Here is a 20419-nt window from a genome sequence, read left to right as displayed (position 1 = left end):
TGAAGGGAACATCTCACCTTAACCCCATGCTCTCCTTTATCTGCTCTCCCCTCGCCCCCCTTGCCTGCCACGACTCACACACATATGCTCACCACCCGATACTGTTTTCCTCTGCAAACTAAAATAACTGGTTGCCTAAGGGTTTTTACTATACCTTTACCTGTAAGCTAAACATGTTGCCCATCTTTCTCCAGATCAAGCATCTTGGGAGCATGTCATTAAGAATTTTCACTTTCCCTATCCACTGTTTTGCAGCCGTCCAAGCCAGCAGGCATTTGTGAGTGCCTGTATTCTGCCAGGGATGTAGGCAGCAGAGTTCCTCCCTCCAAGGATACAGTCTATCTGGAATTTCTGTGAGAATTTTTCAACATGAAACAGGCAACAAATGGCAGAAGAATGGGGTCAAGTTCAAGATTCGATTTCAATATTATACGCAGTCACCCCAGGCTTCCTTGGTGGTTGGTTACTTATCTATAAATCTTAATTGTAGACCACAAAACTAAGAACATAGTGGAGAGCCAGCGCCGCAGAATAAGAGGCACTGGCTTATGATCTGAGGAGACCCCAAACCTGTGGAAGTGGCCTCTACAGTCAGGTTGCCTGAGCTCGAAGCCTCGCCCTACCCTCAGCTTTCTTATCTGTGGAGTGGGCTGAATAATGGTAGTTGCTTCATGGGTTTGTTGGGAGGACTACATGAGGCATCCATGTCCAGAATTTAGCACATAATATACACTCAATAAACATCAGACTCTTAGTTACTCATTCAGTGATCCTTTCTTAGATTTATTATATAAAATTCTAAAAAAATTGGTTCCCTGTGGGGTCCTTGTCTAGAGCACATTAGTATCAGCAAAATAGAAGCTGAAAGGGAGAAGCTAATGGCTGGTGCCATTAGGGATATGACTGCTGGGAAAAGCCAGAAAAGCACAGAAGGACCCAGCAGCTGGTAATCACAACCAGGACAGTGAGTTATGAAGAAGATGTTCAAGTTCATACAAGAGGCAGCAGTTGAGAACTGGACTCTAGTCATGAGGCTGGACTTAACACCCAGCTTCACTCTTTACTACTTGATCTGTACAAGTTACTGAAACTCTCCAGACCGTAGTTTTCTTACCTGTAAAATGGGGGGAAAAAAAGCCCCAAACACAAACCTACTCGACAGATGTGTGGTTGAGATCAAATGACAGAACGAGTTGTAGAGTCTTTTGTAGGTACCGGCTCTCTGTAGGCTAGTTAAGCAGCGATGTACAAAGTATGCTTGAGAAAGCGTTCACAAAATGTGTAGCAAATAAATTAATACAGAATTTCACAGGAAATGGGGAATATAGTTTTGGCTGGTTGAAGAGAAGCCTTATGTTCAGTGGTAACACACTGGGTAGAACTCTCAGATGCTGCCAGACAAATGTTGCTTCTCTGTGTGTGGCATTGGTTGCTTTGTATTTTATTGATACTTCACCATGTGGAGCTGGGGCTTTGCCCTGTGTTCTGTGGGTCTTGTCATCTGGGTGGCTGTGGAGTTGAAGGCACACTCACCCCCAGAGGGCAGCGTGGAGTAGTGGAGCAGGCTCGAAGTTGCCCATACTGGGCTGCTGGCTTGCTGTGTGCCCTTGGCAAGATACTTCCCCTCTCTGAGCTTCTGTTTCCCCATTCTGAGAAATGATGTGCTAGACTTGGGGTCCCCAAGGGACCTCTCCCCTTAAATACAAAATGACTCCATGGCCAAGTTGGTTTGGAAAATACCACATTTGGGCAATACAGGGTGAGGATTCACAGGCTGAAACAAGGAAGCACAGCTTAGCAGGGTGCGTGACCCCCTTTTAGGGGGACATTCAGGTCACCTCTTGGGGTAGGGGTTCATCCCAGGGATGCACAAGGAAGGGAGGACCCAGGGGAACGTCTCTCTCTACGTTCAGCTCTCTACATAACGTGATATGTGGGACTTTTCCTGTTGTCCCATGTTGTCCCATAGCAACAGTAAACCAGCAGTTTATCATGCTGTGGTTTAGTTTTGCCATCTCCGCTTCTTTTTTTACCTTGGCCCTCCCAGTTTCCCAGTTTGCAGGGCTCTGGTTCTGTTATGTATGGCCTTCCGACTCTCCATGAGAAATGATCTTTTGACTGGTTTGCTGCTCTGGACTTGATGCCCAGCCCTCCTTGTGGGGTGCTGGCCAGGCTTCCAGTAGCTGCTCCACTTTGAGTCATTACACCCGAGTTCCGAGGGCTGCTTCTGTCTCTGAACTCAGAGCTTCATCCACAAGATGGGGAGGACATTGAATTTCTTCCTTGGGTTCAAAGGGCCAACTGCATGAGCTCAATGAGCTGAAACCCTGACACACAGCAGCTCACACGAACAGACAGGGGCTCACGCTGACTCTAGGTCAATGTCAATAGTGAGATGGACTGAAAAAATAGCAAGTGAATCTTTTAGTTTTTAAAACAGGTGTCTAACTCTAAAACCAACACATGATTATTATATCAAGTTAGGAAAAACAGAAAACTAGAAAGTACGGAAAAAATTAGACATTCTCACAATCTCAAAACAGTCCCTCTTAACACATGATGTGTTTTAATCCACACCTTTTCCCATGCATACTTTCTGATTAATTGTTCTCACACACATTCCAGTTCTTTATGCTGCTTTTTTTTTTTGCTAAAGATTACAGTATAGGCATGTCCTCATGTTATTAAAAATTCTTTATAAATGCAGCTCTTTAATTGTTATTTTTATTGAGGTATAACTTACGTGCAGCAAAGCACACTAGACCCAGGTGTACATCTTGGTGAGGTTTTGATACGCATACACCCTGAAGCCAGATGATAGGGAGTAGCCTTGTCACCCCAGAAAGTGCCCTTGTACCCCACCCAGCGGCAGGGGCCACTCTGACTTCTGTGCATGGATTAGATGTGCCTCTTCTTTAACTTCATATAAATGGCATCACAGACTCTGTCCTCTTTCTGGTTTCTTTCATTCAACAGAATGCAGTAACTATATGGGACAGAGCTCTGTTAATAGACGGTTGAGCCCTTTCCCTGGTTCACTCACGTGGACAGCATGTTTTGAGTGTTGCTGTCAGTGCTCTGGTATCTCCACCAAGGAGGAAGCTCCCAGTGTCCCCAAAGCCCCCTTAACCAGGAGAGCCAGAGAATCCCCACGGTCCTTGAAGAAGTAGGAAGAATCCCTCCCCTCCTCCAACCAGTGTTACATTTTGCACTCATGTGCCTCAGCAGTGATGCTGGGGTCTCATGACTCCCAGTGTCCCTTCACCTTCTACCCCAGACACCCTTTGTGGCAAGCGGGGCTGGGAGGCCACCATGCTGTTCTCTCCACTCCCACTGTGTCTGTTCGCTAGACCCTTCCCAGTATGACCCCTTTTCCCAGACCATGCACCACGTCCCCCTCACCCTGTGTAAATCATCAAACCAAGTAAACACTTACAGGCTGTCCACCTCATCGCTTTATTAGATATGTCCAGACCTGGTGGAAACCCCTTAACTCTGCTGGGAAGTCTGCTCTATGCATTTTGGGTATTTCTTTCAGATCACTGCCCAGACATGGCGCTGATGTAACCTTATGTGCGGTAACAGAAGTCTAAGGTGCTGATTAAGGTGTATACTAGACCCTCTGTGGTCTTCAATAGGTCAGGTCATACCTGCAGCTATGTGTTCGGCTCTCTACATAACATGATATGTGGGACTTTTCCTGTTGTCCCAGAGCTGGCAACTGTGTATGGCCTGAGGCTGAGGGCAAAGAGGTGTTAAGTACCCGGAAGTTCTACAAAAAAACCACTGACACCTAGGATCACACACCTCCCCCAGGCCTTACTAAGAGTAACAGAATCAGCCCTGTGCCCCTAGTCACCATGACAACCCTTCTTACCCCATCCTGTGTAAGGAGACAAGTTTGGGCAGGAAAGGGTTAGAAGTGGGTGGGGTTGATGGGAAGGAGGGTGGGGGTTCCTCTCCCCAAAGCCAAAGGAGGGGCCTCTGAAAGAACCATGTGAGGAATGGGGGCTTGCGGGAAGGGGAAGCCAGTGCCTCATTCCTGGGTGGGGCATCCACTGGGCAGCAAACCAGCTGAGCAGGGAAGAGGAGATTGGAGACAGGTGATGGTGGAGATGGTGTGGCCGTGAGGCAGCAAGGATATCCCAAGGATGTCAAGTTATAAACATGGTGCTAGACGGGTGGCGTCTGGAGAAATTTCCAATCTCAGTCACTCACCACACCCAGGGCCAGCCTTCCCCTGAATTCATGGACTACCTTGTAGAGGTCAGCTCACCAGCCCAGACACCTCGTCGCTCATGTTGAGTTTCCTCTTGGCAGCCCTTGGTGGCCTTTGCTGCTGGCTGATCTCACCTGAGGCCATTTCAGGTTTGTCAGGGAAATTTTTTTTTTTTTTAAATTTTATTTATTTATTTATTTTTGGCTGTGTTGGGTCTTCGTTTCTGTGCGTGGGCTTTCTCTAGTTGTGGTGAGTGGGGACCACTCTTCATTGCGGTGTGTGGGCCTCTCACTGTCGAGGCCTCTCTTCTTGTGGAGCACAAGCTCCAGACGTGCAGGCTCAGTAGTTGTGGCTCACAGGCCTAGTTGCTCCGTGGCATGTGGGATCTTCCCAGACCAGGGCTCGAACCCGTGTCCCCTGCATTGGCAGGCAGATTCCCAACCACTGTGCCACCAGGGAAGCCCCGTCAGGGAAATTTAAAAAAATTTTTAAAAAATATTTATTTGGTTGCATCAGGTCTTAGTTGCAGCAGGCGGGCTCCTTAGTTGCAGCTCGAGGGCTCCTTAGTTGTGGCTTGCGGGATCCTTAGTTGGGCATGCAAACTCTTAGTTGTGGTATGCATGTGGGATCTAGTCCCTGGACCAGGGATCGAACCCAGGCCCCCTGCCTTGGGAGCGCGGAGTCTTAACCACTGTGCCACCAGGGAATTCCCAGGGAAATTTTAATAATGAGAAAAAGTGAAAGTGGAAAGATAGGGTCTTGATGGCTTACTCCCAGGAGGCTACAGGGCCTCTCTGAAAAAGTGCTCCAACTGCCCCAGTTGCCACAGATCGAAGAGGTTGGTATGGGGTGGACTGTGTCAAGCCCCAGCTCCACCAAAAGTCTTAAGATACCCATCGCCTGGAATGATCATCTTTCCTGACATTTGCTTAACTCAGCCCACTTCGAACGTTCTCCCTAGAATAAAGGAGACTTGAGGTTTCTTCCACTTCTAGATATGGAGATGGTTGGCAACTTTCAAGTGGCAGTTTCTTTGGTGGCAATAAAATCCTACTGTAGCTATTATAACTGTGATGCAGGACTGTCACCGGGTTAGTCACCTTCTCCGCGGGGCTGTCAACAAACTACACGTGCACCTCTGTTTCTGTGCTTTGCACAGTGCATTGAGATTTTTAATACTCTGTTCTCCCCCGTGCCTCCCCATCAGCCATCCCTGGACTAGGAAGTCTAAGAGCATGGGAATAACATATCCGTCGTTATGAACCTGCGCCAGTCTGGCACATGGTAGATCCTCAGGTGTGCTTGTCACAGTGAATTTCATGATGGAAAAACAAATAGACACTTTTCCAAATTTTACCTCTGAGGGCACCAGCTGCCTTATGCATCTGTTACCTTTTCTGCTTCTTAGCAGGCAACCCCCACGAGTCAGGGGCGTACCACAGTGAACATGGACCTCTTACTCCTGTGACATGGGGCCACTTTGTGGCCGGGGCCCTGGCTCTGCTCTCTGCATCTTCCTGCTCACTCACCAGGCACCTGGGCTGAACTTGTGTTCTGGGACGGGCCTTCCTGTGGCTGAGCAGGGAGAGCCAGAGGCTCCACCCAGTCACTCGACCCTGTCAGTTCTGCTCACTTTCTATTGGCTGAGCCGGCTGTGGCTTGGGGGTGGGGGTCCCTCTTGTAGGGCGCACTGCAAGTCACACGGCAAGGACTAGCATGTGTAATGACATGGGGAAGGGAGTGAAAAGCTGTGAACCGTAAGACAGTCTGTCGCACCACAGCATAACAAAGCAGGCAGTTTAAAGACTTTTATTGTGGTAGGAATACAGTATGAGATTTACCCTTTTAACAGATCTTTAAGTGTACAATACAGTATTGTAGGCACACTGTTGTAAAACAGATATTTAGAACTTACTCATCCTGTGTAACTGAAATTCTATGCATGTTGATAGATGGATAGAGAAAATATGGTCAATACATCTAAGGAATCTTATTTCATCTTAAGAAAGAGGGAAATCCTGCAATATGCAACAACATGGATGTACCTGGAGGACAGGATGCCAAGTGAAATAAGTCAATCACAGAAAGATAAGAACTGCATAATTCCACTTATATGAGGAATCTAAAATCATCATACTCATAGATGGAAAGAATAGGATGGTAGTTGTCAGAGTTTTGGGAGAAGAAGGACAGGGTAGTTGGCAATCAGACAGTTTTTCTTTTAAAACAATATAGTTAAGAGTATTGATTCATTTTACAAGTCATAGTTTTTTTGTTTTTTTTTTTTTTTGCAGTACGTGGGCCTCTCACTGCCGTGGCCTCTCCCATTGCGGAGCACAGGCTCCGGACGCCCAGGCCCAGCGGCCATGGCTCACGGGCCCAGCCGCTCCGCGGCATGCGGGATACCCCTGGACCGGGGCATGAACCCGTGTCCCCTGCATCGGCAGGCAGATCCCCAACCACTGCGCCACCAGGGAAGCCCCAAGTCATAGTTTTTTAAAACAATATTTATGTTTCATCATCATCAAAACAAAATTTAATGCATTCATTAGGATAATATAAATATCTGCAGGTGAAGCCCCCCCCTCTTGCAACACACACACATCTTTCTGAAACCTTCTTTAGCCATGAGGCAAGAAAGTAAAACCGTAGTAACTTCCAGCTCCCCAGTTGCCAGGTTCCAGGAGCCTTGTGTTTCTTGCCTGCATCAGATAGGAAATGCACTAACATAATATTTGTATTCTTAGCTTAGCCAAGATGAAAATCTCTGCGTATTTAAGTGAGCTTCTCCAATTCCTCTCCTTTACAAATAGGATGTAAAAGCTTTGATTAGGAGTCAGCTTGAATTAGAAGTTCCCACCGGCCAAAGAGGGGACCATTTGAGCATCAATAAGGACACTGGCAAGGCATGAAGCATTCAAATAGGATTAAATCCACGACTTCCTAGACTTCCTAACAAGGCAAAAGAGATTTTTGGTAGCAAGTCAGAGAGAATAAAGACAGTTGAGATGACCGTTGTGGAGTGTGCGCTGTGATCCAACTGAGATTATTTAGATGCTACATCACCGTAAGCTAGTAAATCCACAGATCAGAGACCTCCAACTCCCTAATCAACATTTATTTATGAACCGGTGGTCTCCTAAACATACCACGTGCTCCACCAACACCAGAGTTGTCTCTGTGACTAATACAGTGTTGTTAGGCATGGCATAATAGTAACTCTTAAAGTGATACTTTACCACAATTGCAAGTTGCAGTTTTCAACTTTAATTTTTACTTTACATTAAAAAAAAATGTGTGTGTGTGTATATCTGAACTCTTTGCCTGTATGCAAAAATGAGGTGCTGGAAGGTAATTTGGAAGACATTTTTTTCCCCCCTATCTAGCGTCTTCCTCATCTAGGCCTGCCCTGCCTGGTAATAGACCCTGAGGTTACAGGCTGATGTTTGATTTCCAAGACAGGCCCCTTCTCTGCTCTGAGCACATACCCCAGTATCCTCACCAATTGTCTTCCCTCTCCAGGGCCCAACAGGGGGTTCTTGTTGCACAGTTTCCTTCACATTCTTCCCAAAGCTGCTCTCCTGGACCGCTACAAACCGGCTTTTGGAGTAGGGTAATCCTCCAGGCAGAGTTATGTGATAAAGGCTGCAGGGGGACAGGTGGGCAGCGGAGCAGGAAAGCAGGAAGAGCCACAAGGAAACAGACACCATCAGATCCAGAGACATGAGGCCTATTAAGTGTTTTAACGCATCCTTCCTGGCTTCTGCTCTTAGCTGATTCTGGAAACATTCCTGCACATCCTGCTGCGAGCTTACCCCTCCACTCCTGTTGGAGGAACTCACTAGTGCCTACCCCTTTCTCATAATCACGACCTCCAACCCTCCCGTTTCCAAGCGAGGGATTTTATTTTATCATCTCATTAAAGATTATGCATATTTTTATAAACAAACACTTTAGTAAATATTAAAAAAAGATTTATTCATTTTATATTTTATTATTGCTGCGTTGGGTCTTTGTTGCTGCACACGGGCCTTCTCTAGTTGCGGCAAGCAGGGGCTACTCTTCGTTGCAGTGTGTGGACTTCACATCGCGGTGGCTTCTCTTGTTGCAGAGCGTGGGCTCTAGGCGTGCAGGCTTCAGTAGTTGTGGCTCGCGGGCTCTAGAGCGCAGGCTCAGTAGTTGTGGCACACGGGCTTAGTTGATCCGCGGCATGTGGGATCTTCCCGGACCAGGGCTTGAACCCGTGTCCCCTGCATTGGCAGGCGGATTCTTAACCACTGTGCCACCAGGGAAGTCCTTTAGTAAATTTTTGTATAGGGGAATGAGGCCTAAGAAGCACATGAACAATGGGGCAAGATACTGAATAGATTTCAAATGTAGGGTGCGTGGTTGTCATAGCTAAACCATAATAAAGCAGAAATGTGTCATGCATTTAGCAGAAGGGGGATCATGGACCCAACCAAAGCTTCTAGAAAGTTCTTACAGTTCCTAAGCTCTCCATGAGCTGGGGAAGCCTCCAAAGTTAAATATAGTAGGAGATGGTGCTAAGGGAGAGCAAAGCCCTTACCTGCATCCTCGTCCAGGCTCAGCCTTGTTGACACTTCCTCCTCCTTCTCCTTGGTCCTGACCCCACTCCCCCTTGTTCCATTCACCTGTGCCTGTCTCGTTCTCTTCCCCACCTCCAGCTGATTAAAACGATTGATAGAATCAGAGAGTGAGCAAAGTGGTGACGAGGGGTGAAAGAGCAAAAGCACAAGGAAAAGTGACATTTTCCAGGAACTGCGATGAGCTCGTTGGAGAGTCCAGGTCTCTGCCCACAGTTGTTCTGGAATATTCCCTGAGCACATGTTGGCTTTACAAGGAATGACACTAGTCTGTCTTGGTTCACACAACCCTGAGGTTCCTGGGCACTTGCTTTAGAGACTTAGAGTCCTCTATTCTTCAACAGACCGTGGAGGCTTATCATCGTATATAGATTTCTGTCTCCCTTTGAAAATAACAAGCGAACTGCTGCTCCTCTACAGAACAGCCGAGACTTCCTGCTCCCCAGTGGAAGGGGTATATGTTGAACTCACTCGATCTCCTGTCTCCCCGTAGAAAACTGGGCATTGTTTGCAGAGGTGTTTGGCAATGTGCTTTCGGAAAAACACAGAGAGATACCTTCTGAACTTCTCTCCGACGAAGGCATAGATGATGGGGTTGATGCAGCAGTGCGTCAGCCCCAGGGTCTCGGTCACCTGCATTGCTTGGTCCAGCTGACTGCTGTTCTTACAGTTACTCAGGCCAAAGAATACCTGGAAGGTGCTTAGGAGAAGGACGATGTTGTAGGGAGCCCAGAAGAGAAAGTAGACAATCATGATCACGAAGATGAGCCTCACGGCCTTGTGCCTCTTCTTCTCGTTGCGACACCGAAGCAGGGTTTTTAGGATTCCCGAGTAGCAGACGATCATGACAAACAGTGGCAGCACCAGGCCCAAGACGCTTCTCATTATTGTATGGAAATTCTTCCATTCTAGTGGAAAATAAGGGGCGCAGGCGTAACCAGAATGTTCTTCTTGGGATTTGATAAAGATGATTCCTGGGAGAGAGGCAAACACAGCCACCACCCAGGTGACCCCACTTGTCACCACCCCAAAGGTGACCGTCCTGGCTTTTAAGGCAAACACAGCATGAACAATAGCCAGGTACCTATCGATTGTCAAGAGGATGATGAAGAAGATTCCACCAAAATAACCAATGTGGTACAGCCCTGTGAAAAATTTACACATCACGTTCCCAAAGACCCACTGGTCTGCAGCATAGTGAGCCCAGAACGGGATGGTGAGGAGGAACAGCAGGTCGGAGACGGCCAAGTTGAGCAGGTAGATGTCAGTCATGCTTTTCAGCTTTTTGCAGTTGATCAGGATGAGGACGACCAGCAAGTTGCCCACAAAACCAAAGATGAACACCAGCGAGTAGAGCGGGGGTAGGAGCCGGGCTTCAATTTGTCCCACAGTGGTCTTTTGGCAGGGCTCACTGTAATCATAGTCATAACTGGTGGTGGGTTCTTCATCGTTCCCCTTGATATTCGTTGTAAACAGAGAATGAGATGTGGAAAGCACATCGTGGCTGAACTGGGGAAACGTATCATTGCCATCCATCTTCCTTTGTCCTGTAAACAAGAGGACTAGATGATGATACACAACACAACGGCTGCAATCCCCAATCTTACCAAGGTCCCTGCTCCACTTAAGCAACGTCCTAGGCTTTGTCTTTGCTTCACAGCCATCTCCTTGAAACGTGTGTGCTAGTTCCTCACTTCCCCTTATTCCTGGTTGCAGACAGCAGTCATCTCCGCACAGCCATTTCCCAACACCCTTGGCCTTCCCAGAGAGCCTGACTCTCGTGATAAGGCTGACAATATTGGACACTTGCTTCCTCTAGCTCCTCTGCAGTGGTACAAGGCCTGTGACCCATTCCTGGATGATAGTATTTGAGGGGACTCCGCTGGGGGCTTCTGGGGATGCTCATAATGAGCCACTATGATTTGCATTTTCTGTTACCTGCCACCCAGAGTGTTCTGATCTCTCTCTCAACTTTCTGTCTCCATCAGAAAACTCTTGCCAGGGTTGCAATGACAACCCAATTTTTAAACACGCTGGCTTTCAGTTTCTTTTTCATCAAGCACTTGATCCTTCTGCTCATTTCTTCCATTTAAAACTTTTGTCTTGGGAATTCCCTGGCTGTCCAGTGGTTAGGACTGCATGCTTTCACTGTTGATGGCGTGGGTTCGATCCCTGGTCAGGGAACTAGGATCACAATATCTTGATATTACAGTGACTATCAAGGCCAAAAAAAAAAAGTTAAAAAACAAACTAACAAAAAAACTTTTGGCTTCCAGGAGAAAAAGTGGCTCACCACTTCTTTTTCATTTTCTTTGTTGGTGTCTCTTTCCTCTGACCACACTGTGAGAGTCCCAGGCACCATCCTTGGCTCCCACTTCTTTACTATTTACCTCTTTACCCTTGCTCCAAAGTTCTTCCTGAATTGTGTTGTCTAATCTCAAGGTTCTAAGTTTCCTGTAGGCTAATGCTTCCCAAAGCTCTGCTTTCCAGTCCCACCTCAGAGTTGAATTTTCCATTGCCGACTGCGTATCTCCCCATGGATTTATTCATTTAACCAGTATTTACTGAGCACCTGCCAGGAGCCATACTCTATTTTAGGCACTGGAGATACAGCAGAGAGCAAAGTGGGTATCATATAGCTACCTCAAATTCAGCCCACCCCAAACTGAATGCCCCTGGAAAGTTGCTTCAACTTGTAGATTCCTTATCTTGGCTATTGTCATTTACTCCATTACTTAAGAAGTAAGATTTGACATTGTCCTGGGTCCCCTCTTCTTCAGAAGATTAGGAGCCAGGCCTTTGGAGCCAAAAAGACCTAGATTTGAATCCTGCTTCCAAACTACAGTTGTGTAATTCGGGGCTAATTACTTCTTGAACTATCAGCTTCTTCATGTATAAAATAATAACTAAGCTGAGTTGCTATGGAAACAAAGACGTAGTGCAGCATCTGATACAGAGAAATGCTTTGTATTATTACAACTAAGTCTTATGAATTCTCCCTCGTAAACACCTCTGAGTCATCCCGTCTGCATCTCCTTCAACTGCCACTCTCTTGCCTCCTATACTTCTCACTTGTGGCTTTGCTGAGCTTTTTCATTTGTTCATGCCTTATTCTTAGCCATGCTCCCATTCAGTCTGTCTTCTCTGAGGCTGAAATTGGATCATGCACTTCTCAGTTTAAAACTGGAGTAGCCCCACGATTTGTATGTGGCGGGGCCTCAAAGGCAGTGCCCAGACTACTCATCATGGCTTTTCTAAGCTCACTTCTTCTCAGCTTCATCTCTGATGACTTCTCAAATCCCAGATCCTGTGCTCCAGCCATACCCATGTTTTTTCCATTTCCCCCAGACTCAGCATTTCCTTCAGGCTTTAGTGGTTGTGCACATGCTTGCCCCTCTGCTTAAAATGACTAGTGAGCTCCTATTCATCCTGCAATACATCCTGCTCAAATTCCCCTTCTCCGTGAAGCCCAACCCACCTCCTCTGTCAAATCATTCTTATCTCATAACATTGTGTGTGCCTCTAAATAAGCACATAATGTTTCTACACATTGTGTGCTGCTTGAGAGCAAGGACTAGGTCATGTTTCTGTCTTCAGCTCTTATGATGGCACTTGGCTAAAGGAGGCACCAATAAATGTTAATGGACAAAATACACAAAACTCGTAATAAGTGTGACAACTAACATCATTAGAATTGGTTCTCAAGAGTATTCATTTTTTCCTGGCAATGACTGTGACTTTGTTTTTATCTGTGTGTACGCCTTATTCTTCAGTTTCTCTTGTGATTGACACATTTCACAGATTTTGAATTTCACAGCACTGAACTAGATTCTTTAAATCAGCAGCAACTAAATAATACCTCTCATCAAACTTGGGGAAAAAAAATGTATCCACCTAAAGAATTAAAACTATAGTAATTAATTGAGTGTTCCTTAAGCTCCAAGTGCTATGCTAAATACTTTGCGTACATTAATTAATTTAATCCTTGCAACCGTTTTGTGAGATCAGTATACATTTTACAAGTGAAGAAATAGGAGCATGGGTGGATTAAATGATTTTTCCCAAACTCACAAAGCAAGTAATGGCCGAGCTGGAATTTGAACCTTGGACTGTACAATTTCAAAGGCCCTCAGGGGTTTTCATCTTCAGGCTCTGAGAGCAGAGATGGATGTAGAAGAACAAGTAACAGATTTTCTAGTTATTCTTCCATGCCTTGAACAGAACTTCTTTGGCATTTTAGCCTTAAAATCCACACACTTTCCCATACAAGCGTGCCCAATCCATACATACACAAGCACACACACACACACACACACACACCCTCAGAGACATTTCCGCCAGAAGATAAGCTCCATGAGGGCAGAGAGATTTGTTTTGCAATGAGCTATCTTGGTGCCCTAGAACCCAGCCTAGCACATAGAAGCTGCTAAATAAATATCAATTGAAAAAGTGAATAACAGCGAACTAGCAGGCTACAAGCTTCTGAGAAACAAAGGGCTACCGTGTGGACTAGACTCCCAGGTAATCCAGTGGGAGATCTTATAAAGACTAAAATATTGGAAATCCTTGCACACAGCCTTTTAGCTGCAGCAGGCCCTCTGGGCTGTTCTGTAGGTTAGTCTCCTCATCTGTACAGGAAAGTGTGGACTGGATCAGTGATTCTGAAATGCTGGCTTTAAGTATCATACAGGAAGCCTGTCAGTCACAAATATACAGCCCAGATGCTCACTCTGGTGATTCAGATTGTGGGTGAACTGCCCCAGCCACACCCACCGTATGTTTCCTATGCTTTGCTCTTCACCTGCCCTGGCCTCTCAAGTGCCAGCCACCTTCTCCTTTTTATTCCCTATTCCCATGTCACCCCAGTACACCTAGCTCCTACCACAGCCGACACGTAGCAGGGGAGCTGAAGGGTACTGGTTAATGTGTCACTTTCAAGTGTCAAGACACATCATCCAGAATTGATTAAAAGCTGCCTCCCAGAAAAGTGAATCCCTCACTTCAGCCTCTGAATTGAGGCAGGAGGTGCATTTTGGTGCAGGGCCTGGACTATCACATATATGGACTGGAGGGGGGAAAATCTGAGGTAGAAAGCTCCAGCTCTTCACAGTCCTTGGCGGCTGGGGGGGGGGGCAGAGTGAGAGGAGCAGTAGTTGAGAAACCTGATTGTCCTACTTTCTTAATTGTCTTCTTTTAGCCCACTCTATCCTACCACCTGAGCCCTGAGGGGGGGGTCTCCACTTTGCGCTTCCTCACTGCCATTGGGGTCTCTCTGACATTCCTGGTACCGATGCAGCCCTCCACCCGTTTCTCCTTTCTTGATCATCTCCCAAGTTCCTGGGCTGTGGAGACCCCCAGGGTGCTCCCAGTCCCTGCATCTCTAGCACTGAGATGCTTCGAGCCTTTGGTTCAGAAAGTGATAGAAAAAACACCCCCAACTCACCGGTAGATGGCTTCTTCCAAGTGGCACTGGTGTGTCAGGCTTCTCAGCAACTGAACCAAACAGATCTGGAGGTAGAAACTTGGTGTGCAGAAGTAGGAAATAAAGTTTCCTGCAGAAAGAGAAGGCGGAGATACAAGGGCAAGTAATGGTAAAGATTTGAAAAAAAGAATGATATAGTTCTTCTTTTCCAGCCAGGAGCATTGTATACTAGGTTGAAGTCTCCAGAGTAGAATTAATTTTGAAATCTTGCTTATGCAACCTTGAGGGTAAGTTAGGCACACCCTGTGTCTGCTCCTGGGTCTAACAGCTCTGGGCTTCTTTATCTTGTGGGTCTCTGTATCTGGAAATCTTCCACTCTCTTCTGCCAGTAATAATTTGCATGAAACGAGCACATCAGAATTTCATTTCCCAAGAAGATAAATGCTAATGGGGGCCGTTGGTGATGGTGGAGGAAATACAATTACGTTTCGTGTGACCATATGCACTGATTTCAGTGTCATCAAGGATTTGGGACTTCATTAGAAATGTTATTTAGATACAGCTTCTTAATGAAAAGGAAAGGCTAAGTGGTCTCTTGTGTCAGAGATGTCCTTAATAAGAAGGTGCTTAGCTGTTATAGGTTCCACTCCTCAGAAAGAAGTTTTGCTAAAAGAAAACACTAAAAGAGAAGCAAATTGTCACATACAAGGGATTCTCAATCAGATAAATGTTTTTCCTATAGCCTGCAAAACTATCCTTCAAGAGTGAGGGAGATATTAGGACATTCCCAGATAAAAGAGTTTTTGTATGTTACTGAAGTTAAGCTATATATTTAAATTAAAACTTAGGGAGGTTAAATGTGACCCTCATTGTACCCACAAAGAAAATAGCTATAGAACATACACAAAAGAAAATAAAAAACGATGTAAACATTCCACTACAAAAAAAAGTCAACTAAGCACAAAGACAGTAATGCAGGAAATGAAGGACAAAAAACCTGTAAGGCACATAGAAAACAAATAGCAAAATGACAGAAGTCCTTCCTTATCGGTAACTACTTGAAATGTAAGTGGATTAAACGCTCCAATCGAAAAATAGAGAATGATAGAATGAATTGACAAAACAAAAACATGGTCTAACTGTCAATAAGAGACTTTAGATCCAAAGACAAAAATAGATTGACAGTGAAGGATATTCCGTGCAAATCTTAACCAAAAGAGAGCAGAGGTAGCTATGCTAATATCAGACAAAATAGACATTAAGTTTGCAAGAGATAATGTTTGCAAGAGATAATGTTTGCAAGAGATAATGAAGAAGGACACTATATATTAATAAAAGGTTCCGTACAGCAAGAAGATATAACAATTATAAACATTTACACCTAATGAGAGATCATCAAAATATATGAAGCCAAAACTGACAGAACTAAAGACGGTTGTACAGTAATCATTGGCAACTTCAATAGCCCACTTTCAGTAATGGATAAAACAACCATATAGAAGTAAGGAAATAGAGCACTTGAACAACACAATGAACCAACCGGATTTAACAGATGTATATACACAACTCTACCAAACAACAGCATACGTGTTCTTCCCAAATGCACACGGGACATCTCCAGGATAGGCCATATAGAAAGAAGGATCTCATGCTGTAGGCTAGACAAATTTCTAAGCTTTGATTTCCCTAGGTATGAAACAAATAATAAGGCCTCTGGGGTCTGTGAGGTTTAAATAAATGTAAAGCGGCTAATACAGTGCCTGGTGTGTAGTAGGCTCTCAGTAAATCGTAGTGAATAACAATAAAACACTCAGGGAAGTTCAGGTGTCCTTTCTAGATTTCAATAAGTTGTGACCATGTATCCTGCATAAGACCTGTTTTTCGTGCTAAGCAAAAGGGCCTCAGGTTGTTCCTTAGAAGCAATTCCTTGCATGAACAGGAACAGGGAAAGTTCCCCAGTTATCTCCTAATGTGGTCTCTGGGCAGGGATCAGAAGGGTCTTTCTGAGGTTTCAATAACAAAATGGGTGATACTCACCCCAGCGTTACTGGGTCCACTTCCACTTAGGGAATCTCCTGATTCCAGCATCTCGCTGCTAGTTCCTTTGAGTCAGACTGTGAAGGGGAAGCTCAAGACCTGGGAATTTTGCTGTTGCTGATCACGACTACTCTTTTACTATTTCTGTCTACATAACAAGACATCGTTGATTCCAGCTCTGTAATTTTATAAACAGAGAGATGTATAGAGGTAGTTAGTGGTAGAGCCAGGATTCAAATCTATGTCTTATCTCTAGGGCAGGGAACAGAAGACACACTCAGCTGAGATTTTGAAGACTCGATAAGGATGAGAATGTGTACAGAGGGGTTGGCGGGGTTAAAAGGACCAACAGGGGTGTAGGGGTGTTGAGGTGCCCAGAGATGCTAGCAAAAGTGGGAGCTGTTAAGAGTCAAAAGAAAAAACAGTATCACCTGAGCCCTGTTGATAGCTGAAGATTGAAGGATACAGGCACTACTAGAAGTTACGCCAGGCAGGAGAGCAGGATCAGAAAGTACCCTGACCTCCTGCTCCCACTCTGATCTCCTGCCAGTGCTTCCTGGTGATTGAACCCAACTAGAAGAGGGAGCAGCAGGGAGTCTAGGTGATGTAACCCATAGAAGTCAGCTTCCCAGGGCTCAGTGGATCTGGGGAGAATGGCAAATACCCACACAGCTATCGAGTCAAACATTTTTTTTCTTGTCAATTTGTTCACATGGTCCATATAGACAGTCATAAAACTGGAAACTGAAGTAAGTACACCTTAGAATTCTTTATGCACGTGGAAAGAATTAGGAAAGATACTTTTCCTTGAGCTTGAGAACCCCACATCTACTTGTTGGCACTGGGTTCATGGTTTCTGAAATTCTCAGTCTGGCAAAGGAGTATGACCTTTTGAGCAGACTTCGGGGAAAACACACCACCAACCTCCTGTCTCTAGTGTGACTGCTGACTAAGCAGGGTCACATGGAAGGCATGGCCGTGGTCATCTCAAGGTGACCTGGGCCAGCAATGAAGAGATGCTCAATTCTTCTGTAAACCAATGAAATAAAAATAGATCGGGACTTTCCTGGTGGCACAGTGGTTAAGAATCCACCTGCCAATGCAGTGGACATGGGTTCTATTCCTGGTCTGGGAAGATCCCACATGCCATGGAGCAGAACTAAGCCTGTGCACCACAACGACTGAGCCTGCACTCTGGAGCCTGCAAGCCATAACTATGGAGCCTGCGTGCCTAGAGCCCGTGCTCTGCAATGAAGAGTAGCCCCCGCTCGCTGCAACTAGAGAAAGCCCATGTGCAGCAACAAAGACCCAATGCAACCAAAAATAAATAAATAAATTTATTAAAAAGTTCATGCTCCCTGAACGAAGAGGGAAGAACCAGACGAACACTGGCCATGAGAAGTTTAAGATTCTTGTTTATTCATACTCTGAAGGTCAGCAGCTGAGTTGGGGGTTAGACCATTGAAGCTGAAAGTTAGGTGTGTTCCAAGAACCTCTCTGCCCCTCCATGGATGGCATTACTCAACCAAATGAAAACATGGGGAAAAGCATGGCTGGAGAGAATGCTGCTGGGGCAAGGAGATAGGAAAGGTTTATCAACAGCCTGAGGGAACGTTGAAGATGCCCCCTTGACATTGTCAGTTGGATTTGTTCAGTTGACACATTTAGCAGATAAACTGTTGCTGGTTTTTCAACAACGATGGTTTTGGTTGATTGTGGTTTCTATAGTTTGCCTGTTTCATGTGACCTACTAAAATAGATTAGTGAGTTCTAGGATTTTACATCATCAGTTTTGGTTAAAAACAATGATCTGGACTAATAACCATAGAAGAAGCACAGTTATATGTTCCTACATGTTCTGGTCATGTCTTCATAATAAAAATTGTGCAAACTTTTTCTACTGTTTTTGTTCCAAGTGACAAAGCAACACAACAGGGCATATAGTCACAGCAGGAAAGCCCAGAAACTACACATGATTTTTGGAAAAGTGTCAAGTAACAGACAGAGGTGAGACATGAATTTCTCCTTCGTTGTCCAAGTTCACTACCATCTCCAAGTGAACCAAGAACAGACTAGAACATGTGATGAAAAATAGAAATAAAAATGTCATCAAAAATGGTAATTTAAGTATTTGTTAATTTAAGAGTGTAAGGGTAGCAGATTGGATGTTTGCATACCTTCAGGCCAAATAAACTTTGGGGAAATAGATGTGAAGTCAGAATCTTGAATAAATTCACTTGCTATGAAGCCCCCTCAAGTGACTTAAGGTGATGTCACTTGAACTGTGTAGTAAGGAGGTAATGCTGTGTTCTTCTGTAGCCCAGATACTTGGAACTACTCTGTGACTAGAATCAGATCTTAGTCTAGATGCCTCAGAAGTGGCCTGCTCTGGGGAGGAAGCCTTGGCTGGGGATGGGTCAGAACAGAGTACTTAGAAGGCATTTTTAGCTGCCTCTCAGTACATGACAGCAGTGGGTTGGGGACTGGTTCTAGGGAATGAGAAGCTAGAATTCACTCTCACCACCATTACCTGCCCCTGACCCCAAGGCATGGTGAGTAGTAGGAGGATGGGGCAAGTACCTACAGAATGAGGTTTCATACATGGCATTAAGGGCCATAGCTACTCCTCTCCTACCGCTGACATCATCTATTTGCCTATGTCTTCTGAGGTGTCCCAGGGAAGGGCATTATGCTGTACCCAACTGCAAGAAACCCAGATAATGCTCTTTGCCGGCACAAGTGGCATGAGAAGAAACCCATAAAGCTTGACGTGGCAGATTCTGATTGGAGGACATGACTGAGGCCTCATCCTGGGTTGCTGGGTGGGCAGTGGGTGATGGAAGATAGTAAGAGAGACCCTGATCAAGTGTGGGCTTGTTGGAGATATATACATATACATTCTTTCAGCATGCTATATATATATATATATATATATATATATATATATGTATATGTATATGCATATACATATACATATATATATATATATATAGCATGCTGAAAGCAAAAGTTGGTTCTTCGAAAAGATAACAAAGTTGACAAACCTCTAGCAACACTGATTAAAAAGAAAAGATACAAATAACTAAAATCAGGTGAAAGTGTTTATTACTACCAAATTTACAGAAATAAAAAAAGATTATAAGAGAAAACTATGAGCAACATCCACCAATAAATTAAATAACCTAGATAAAATGGAAAAATTTCTAGAAACACATAAATTACCCAGGACTGACTCAAGAAGAAATAGAAAATCTGAAAAGATCTTTTAAAAAATAAAGAGATTGAATCAGAAATCAAAAACCTCCCAACAGAAAACATCCAGGACCAGGTGGCTTCACTGGTGATTTCTACCAAACGTTTCAAGAAAAATTAACATCAATCCTTCTCAAACTCTTCCTAAAAATAGAAGAGGAGGGAACATTTTCTAATTTATACTGTGAAACCAGTATTACCGTGATAGCAAAGCCAGACAGAGACACCACAAGGAAACTGCGAGTCAATATCCCTTATGAATACAAATGCAAAACTCACCACGAAGTACTAGCAAACTGAATTCAACAGCACATTAAAAAGATTGTACTCTCTTGTCAGCTGGGATTTATCCAAAGAATGCAAGCATGGTTCAATAAAAGAAAATCGACCAGTGTAATACACAACATTAACAGAATGAGAGAAAAAAATACGATCATCTCAATTAACACAGAAAAAGCATATGACAAAATCCAATGCCCTTTCATAACAAAAACACTCAAAAAAGTACAAATAATGAGGAAACTTCCTCAGCGTGATAAAGGGCATATGTGAAACCTCAGAGGTAGTATCATACTCAGTGGTAAAAGACTAAAAGCTTTCTCTCTAAGGTCAGAAACAAGACAAGAATACCCATTTTCACCACTGCTATTCAGCACTATACTGAAAGTTCTAGCCAGAGCAATCAGGCAAGAAAAGGAAATAAAAGTAATCCAAATTGGAAAGAAAGAAGTAAAACTATCTCTGTTCACAAGTGACATGATCCTATATAGAGAAAACCCTGAAGAATTCACAAAAACCCTGCTAGGGCTAATAAACAAATTTAACAAAGTTGCAGGAAACAAAATTAGTGCACAAAATCAGTTATGTTTTTATACACCAGCAGTG

The 20419-nt window shown here is 44.6% G+C and overlaps 1 protein-coding gene across 1 annotated transcript; it reads right to left on the bottom strand.

Moving 5' to 3' along the window:
• Nucleotides 1-8395: 8395 nt before the first annotated feature.
• CCR2 (C-C motif chemokine receptor 2) lies at nucleotides 8396-14547 on the bottom strand. The gene is made up of 2 exons (XM_024751409.1): nucleotides 14267-14547; nucleotides 8396-10370 (listed from the first exon to the last, which is right to left on the bottom strand). Exon 2 carries the CDS (start codon nucleotides 10357-10359, stop codon nucleotides 9238-9240), a length of 1122 nt encoding a protein of 373 aa, XP_024607177.1. The 5' UTR covers nucleotides 10360-10370; nucleotides 14267-14547; the 3' UTR covers nucleotides 8396-9237.
• Nucleotides 14548-20419: the final 5872 nt, after the last annotated feature.

This window comes from Neophocaena asiaeorientalis, unplaced genomic scaffold (genome assembly GCF_003031525.2).
Source record: "Neophocaena asiaeorientalis asiaeorientalis breed wild unplaced genomic scaffold, Neophocaena_asiaeorientalis_V1.1 scaffold221, whole genome shotgun sequence".
NCBI classification, from domain to species: domain Eukaryota; kingdom Metazoa; phylum Chordata; class Mammalia; order Artiodactyla; family Phocoenidae; genus Neophocaena; species Neophocaena asiaeorientalis.
The sequence above is the reverse complement of the archived record's forward strand: the minus strand, read 5'-3'. Positions and strand labels throughout refer to the sequence as shown.

Bases quoted from the DNA above. Each gene is read 5' to 3' on its own strand.
- CCR2 (XM_024751409.1), bottom strand. From the start codon at position 10,359: ATGGATGGCAATGATACGTTTCCCCAGTTCAGCCACGATGTGCTTTCC.